Genomic DNA, 4,899 nt, shown 5'->3' on the forward strand with positions numbered 1-4,899 from the left:
AGCAGTGGCCACAGGCCTCGGCTCAACGTATTGTCCAACGACCTAATAATAAACAATTCACGCTATAAAACAGAGGAACGATTATAAGAAAAAAGGATGTAATTTTGGACACGAGATTTGTTGACCTGTCCACCAACGAATTCTGTAGTAACACGTGCACCAGGGACGTCAGTTTGTGCCACCGTGACACCTCGTTCGGCTGCGACGTCAGTTGTGTCAGCTGGATGGACAAAGCCACCACGTTTGTTTGCGGTGGCGGCAGACTGCATGACGGCAGCTGCACCGCCTTTCTGAGTGTGACCGAACACACGTGTCTCCGCGGCTTGCATCATGTTTGCATCTTCAGGCGCTATGGGCTTATCGGCGAGTTCACCTGAGACTTCGAAAACGTCTCCATATTTGACTGGCTCTTGTGGCCTCTGTGGTTGCTCTTCTTGACTCATTTCTTTGTTGTTCTGTTCTGTTTCTGTGTTACAATATAAACAGCTCCTAGAGATATAGAGTATAATAATGTCCCAAAACAAAATAAAATATGGAGTATATATATAATAAAGGGAGCTGCACCTTACCAAAAAAAAAAAAAGGGAGCTGCATGAGTGTGATGCCAACATTGTGAGACTTCGACACTTGTCAATGTCGTGAGACTAAGACACACGTGCCCGTTTCCAAGTTTATAGCAAGATGAGACGGCTTATATGAATTAGACCAGTTGATGAGATAAGGATTTTGTCATTTAGTTTTAAAAATTAAAACACTATTTTACCACATGTATCGTATAACATTGGACACGTTTCCATTTTAAGACAAACTATCACCAATATGTCTGAAGTCAAAGAACAAGTTTTCGTCGGTCTGGCAAACTCACAAATCACAAACTTTCCAAGCTACTCCGATATCTATATACATCAAGCCAGAAATATTTCTGATCTCATGGCCAGAAAATCTGGAAGTGGTGGCCTAAGAGAACCACCAAAAATGAGCAAGATGTTCTGAACATCTAAGAAGCCATGAGATCAGAGCTGAGCCAAGTCCACTCCATAACTTAACTTGCGATGCAAGTGAACAAACTCTCTCTGGTCATCAACGCCATTCAACCTCTCGATCGGCCAATAGAGGAAATATGCTTCCGCATGATATGATCATAGGAGGTGTTCTGGTCGAGAGAATCATTATAGAGGTACTCTCAGCTCAGGCTGCTCAGCTGTGCAACCCAACAAGGAAGGTATACAAGAGGTTGTGAAGAAGCTATACGAGACACTGGAGAAGAAGAAAGAACTTACAGAATTTGAAAAAGGTAATGGTCAAGGTGTTCTTCTTTGAGTTGCCAGTAAAACTCTCTTTTTTGTTTGGTATTATTATGGGTTTTTGGTTAAAGCTAAGATGTTTTGAAGTGTTACAAAATCAGTTGCATTCTCCAAGCAAATCAGCTCAAGAAAGGCTTTTAACTTAAATTAGAGTCTCCATTCTTCAACAACATTTTTAAAGTTTCTGAACATAATTAAGGAAAAGAAGACAATAACAAAAGCTAGGCGATTTATATCACAAGCTCCTCCCCTTGCCGGATTTTCACATATCGGCTAAAGAACATTCAAACTTTAAACCGAAGTCACCACTTCTGTCAAAAACTAAACGAATATTTCACCTAATCACAAGGCTTCTTAAGTTGTGAGAGTCTTTAGAAAGAAACAAACGAAAGCTACACTAAAGTCTTTGTAACAAGACGACCAAAAGCTAAGACGATTTTACAATACATCACAAGCTAAGGTTTTTTAAGTTGTCATACTCTCTCTCGCCGGATTTGTCTTCTCATATATCGACTCTCTCGTTAACCCTAGCAGCGGCGGTAAGCGAAGCCGCTACACCACCAGAGTGAGTACACAATTTAGGGTTGTTCCTCATCTCGGCGCTCACCACTCCTTCCGCATCCTGCCTCGTCACAGCTCTATCTGACGGTAACTTCTCCGCAGCACCCTAATAATCCATCCGGTTCGAAAACATTTAATTTAGACACTGTTAAAGAAACACACAAAACATTTGATGAACATGTTTTGAAGTTGGAGTTTAACCGTCAAAACATCAACGAGCTTGATTTTTCTCTCGTCACGATCTACAGTAGCGTTGTGATCCGCTGCGGATTGAGCTGTTGCCGCGATTCCAGCAAGAGCAATGACGTTGGTGCCCGAAGCTCTCATCTCCGCCGCTTGAATCGCTGCTGCGTCGCTCTGATCCACCGGTTTGTTTCCAGCGGTCTTCAGAGCCGCTTCCAATGCTTCTCCGATTGTTATTTTACTTTGTAAAGCTGGTTCGTCCGTCCGTGCTGCAGCTACTACGCGCCTCGGTTCAACATGTTGTCCAACGACCTAAAACTTCACTTTTACTACCAAAAAAAATGAATAATACATGAAAAAATAAGTCATTTTGGAAACGAGTTGGGACCTGTCCACCGACGGATTCGGTTGTGACAGTTGAAGGGGGGACTGTTTGCTCCACCGTGACGCCACGTTCAGCGGCAAGGTCAGTTTTGTCACCTGGATGAACGAAGCCACCGCGTATGTTGGACGTGGCTGCAGATTGCATGATGGCAGCTGCACCACCTTTCTTAGTATGGCCGAACACATGTGTCTCCGCAGCTTGCATCATCTTTGCATCCTCAGGTGCTACAGGCTTGTCGGCGAGTTTGCCGGAGACTTCGAAAACGTCTCCATATTTGACTGGCTCTTGTGGCCTATGTGGTTGTTCTTGGCTCATCTCTGTTTTGCTTGTTGTGTTATGTGGTTTTTACACTATAACAACTCATAGAGTCTAGCGAGTTATAAATAAGAGATGTGCATGAGTATGGACCCAAAATTCTAAGATTTTGACTCTTGTCAGTGTCTCAGTGAGGTGACTAGGACACCCGTGTCAGATTACAAGTTTATAACAATATGAGAAAGCTTGAAGATAGATTGAGATAGGGCTTTTACTTTTCTTTTTGTATATTTGTAATTTAATTTTGAAGAATGCATGGAAACGGACCTTTTTCTAACGTTACCACATGCGTCGTAGTATTCCATTGGACACGTTTCAGTATTTGTTTTTGTTGTTGTAGACACGTTTCAATCTGAAGACAAAACATAACATCAAGAAAAAGTTGGAAACAGAAGTCACCGGTATGTCATATGTCTGAAGTCAAAAGAACAAATCTTTGTCAGTCTGGCAAACTCATAAACTCCTGCTAACTCCTCGGATCTGTCTCATTTCTCTAGATCCTTATTTTTCGTTGCTTTCTCTCTTTTTTTTTTTTTTTTTTTTTCCATTTTTAGAAAACAGAGTATACAAACAGAAACGCACACGTTTCTTTTTGTTCTCTTTGTGTGTTCCATACGCAAAAATCTTCCAGCATTTGTTCTCCGTTTAAGGAAACGGAGAGTTACAAGGCGGAAGAACCGTTGTCTCTGCGGCCGGAAAGATATGGGAGCCGGTGGACGAACGTTCGATACTGCTCACGTGATCTCCGCCACGTGGCATGAAAAGCACGTGCGTCCTATGGCCGACGACGACTCTTTCCTCCGGAGAGGCATCGGAGAGGTTCTTTCGCGGTGGGGCGGGCTTCAGATGGCCGTGAAGAATCAATGGGGAGGCCACGATTCTCTCAAGAAATCTAAAGAGCTTGCCCATCATCTTTATCTTCTCTTCTCTCAATCAAATGGTTCGATTTGCTATTTTCCCCTTCTTTTATTGTGTTATATGTTAAGATCATGAAGATATATTGATTTCGATTATGAAATGATAGCAGTGATTACGCTGGAAGAGATTGAGAATTTGCTACACGAAAGCTTGCTTCTTTCTTTCAATACAGAGATTGAAGATGGCAGCATTGAAGAGGTACCATTTCTTAAAAAATGTAGATGATTTTACTTGTATATATAGAGATACTACTAAACTTCGATCGTGTGATTTTTTGTTAGGTAGCTGAACAATTGATGATACTCCATGAAGAACATATGCGTGGAACTCATTAAGCGGTAGCTTGGACGGTTTAGATCATTTTTTGGTGCCTAATTTGATCGTCCATTTGTAGTTGTATGAAAAAAATTGGCGGAGAACAAGATGTTATTGATCAGACAGCATAGCATATATGAATCCAGACCTATGTTTATTTGATGTAATCATGATTATGGGCATATAGCCGTATGATCGGTTCTCGAGCACTATGTAGAAAAATATGTAAAATATGATTGACTCAATGCAACAATTGTTCATACTGAAACAAACATGACACCCAATAAACGTTACAAACCCAATAAAAATTTAGGTTCTTGACAAAAAAAAATTGTGCGTATTATTAACAAATGAAAAACAAATCTGTCAATTTTGTCTTGACACTGGAAATGGTGCAAATGAAGATAGCGATCACGGTAAATCGGGTAAAGTAGGAAAAAAACTTACCGTGCAACACGTAAAAAAAAAGGATTTTATTCCCCCAAAAAAGGGACTGATGAACCACACATAAGGGCATAGCTGTCAATTCCTCGTTTATTCGTTACATCTTAGACTTCTCTCAGCTTCAAGACTTTTTTAACCACATCTCCAGAGTTAGAAAACAACAAAAGGAGAAAGAAGAAGAAGAGAGTGAAAAAAGCTTAGATCTGCTTCCAAAATTGTTCGTACATCATCTTAATCTCGCATAAAGGTCATACCTTTCACGTTTCTAGAGTTGATCTTTCATTCTGAATTCTGCTTTTTTTTCCTTTTTTTCTTCTTCCCATCTGCAGGAAAATTAGGGTTTGAGTGGACATGTCTGCTCCTTTTTATTCTCCGATTGATATGCAAGAGATCGTTCAAAATCCTCCTGGGTACTTGTTCTTTTCTCTCTAGCTTTGTTATAATTGTGAACAAATACTTGTTTTTTTTTTTTTT

The 4,899-nt window shown here is 40.6% G+C and overlaps 4 protein-coding genes across 4 annotated transcripts in view; 2 read left to right on the forward strand and 2 right to left on the reverse strand.

The window, feature by feature from the left end:
• LOC104746703 (late embryogenesis abundant protein 31-like) overlaps nucleotides 1–534 on the reverse strand; it is a 2,345-nt gene extending 1,811 nt beyond the window's left edge. The window contains exons 1-2 of the mRNA XM_019237376.1: nucleotides 126–534; nucleotides 1–42 (exon numbers count right to left, since the gene is read on the reverse strand). Coding sequence (XP_019092921.1) covers nucleotides 1–42; nucleotides 126–443 — 360 coding nt within the window. The 5' untranslated portion in view covers nucleotides 444–534. The remainder of the gene's footprint in view (nucleotides 43–125) is intronic.
• Nucleotides 1,517–2,794, reverse strand: LOC104746705 (late embryogenesis abundant protein 32-like). Its single transcript, XM_010468233.2, has 3 exons — nucleotides 2,437–2,794; nucleotides 2,067–2,360; nucleotides 1,517–1,971 (listed from the first exon to the last, which is right to left on the reverse strand). Exons 1-3 carry the CDS (start codon nucleotides 2,746–2,748, stop codon nucleotides 1,807–1,809), a joined length of 771 nt encoding a protein of 256 aa, XP_010466535.1. The 5' UTR covers nucleotides 2,749–2,794; the 3' UTR covers nucleotides 1,517–1,806.
• Nucleotides 3,110–4,143, forward strand: LOC104746706 (pre-rRNA-processing protein TSR2 homolog). The gene is made up of 3 exons (XM_010468234.2): nucleotides 3,110–3,688; nucleotides 3,776–3,864; nucleotides 3,948–4,143. The coding sequence occupies exons 1-3, from the start codon at nucleotides 3,451–3,453 to the stop codon at nucleotides 3,999–4,001; spliced, it is 381 nt and encodes a 126-aa protein (XP_010466536.1). The 5' UTR covers nucleotides 3,110–3,450; the 3' UTR covers nucleotides 4,002–4,143.
• Nucleotides 4,531–4,899, forward strand: part of LOC104746707 — a 4,630-nt gene continuing 4,261 nt past the window's right edge. Inside the window, exons 1-2 of the mRNA XM_010468235.1 lie at nucleotides 4,531–4,642; nucleotides 4,755–4,835. Of these exons, the coding sequence (XP_010466537.1) occupies nucleotides 4,777–4,835 (59 nt within the window). The 5' untranslated portion in view covers nucleotides 4,531–4,642; nucleotides 4,755–4,776. The remainder of the gene's footprint in view (nucleotides 4,643–4,754; nucleotides 4,836–4,899) is intronic.

This window comes from Camelina sativa, chromosome 15 (genome assembly GCF_000633955.1).
Source record: "Camelina sativa cultivar DH55 chromosome 15, Cs, whole genome shotgun sequence".
NCBI lineage: Eukaryota > Viridiplantae > Streptophyta > Magnoliopsida > Brassicales > Brassicaceae > Camelina > Camelina sativa.

What these genes read in the sequence shown, in the direction of transcription:
- LOC104746705 (XM_010468233.2), bottom strand. Translation starts at nt 2,748, where the DNA reads ATGAGCCAAGAACAACCACATAGGCCACAAGAGCCAGTCAAATATGGA. An exon ending in CCGAATCCGTCGGTGGACAG is followed by an intron (nt 2,361 to 2,436) that starts GTCCCAACTCGT and finishes GTGAAGTTTTAG; the next exon opens with GTCGTTGGACAACATGTTGA. An exon ending in AGCTCGTTGATGTTTTGACG is followed by an intron (nt 1,972 to 2,066) that starts GTTAAACTCCAA and finishes ATGGATTATTAG; the next exon opens with GGTGCTGCGGAGAAGTTACC.
- LOC104746706 (XM_010468234.2), top strand. Translation starts at nt 3,451, where the DNA reads ATGGGAGCCGGTGGACGAACGTTCGATACTGCTCACGTGATCTCCGCC. An exon ending in TCTCTTCTCTCAATCAAATG is followed by an intron (nt 3,689 to 3,775) that starts GTTCGATTTGCT and finishes AAATGATAGCAG; the next exon opens with TGATTACGCTGGAAGAGATT. An exon ending in AAGATGGCAGCATTGAAGAG is followed by an intron (nt 3,865 to 3,947) that starts GTACCATTTCTT and finishes ATTTTTTGTTAG; the next exon opens with GTAGCTGAACAATTGATGAT.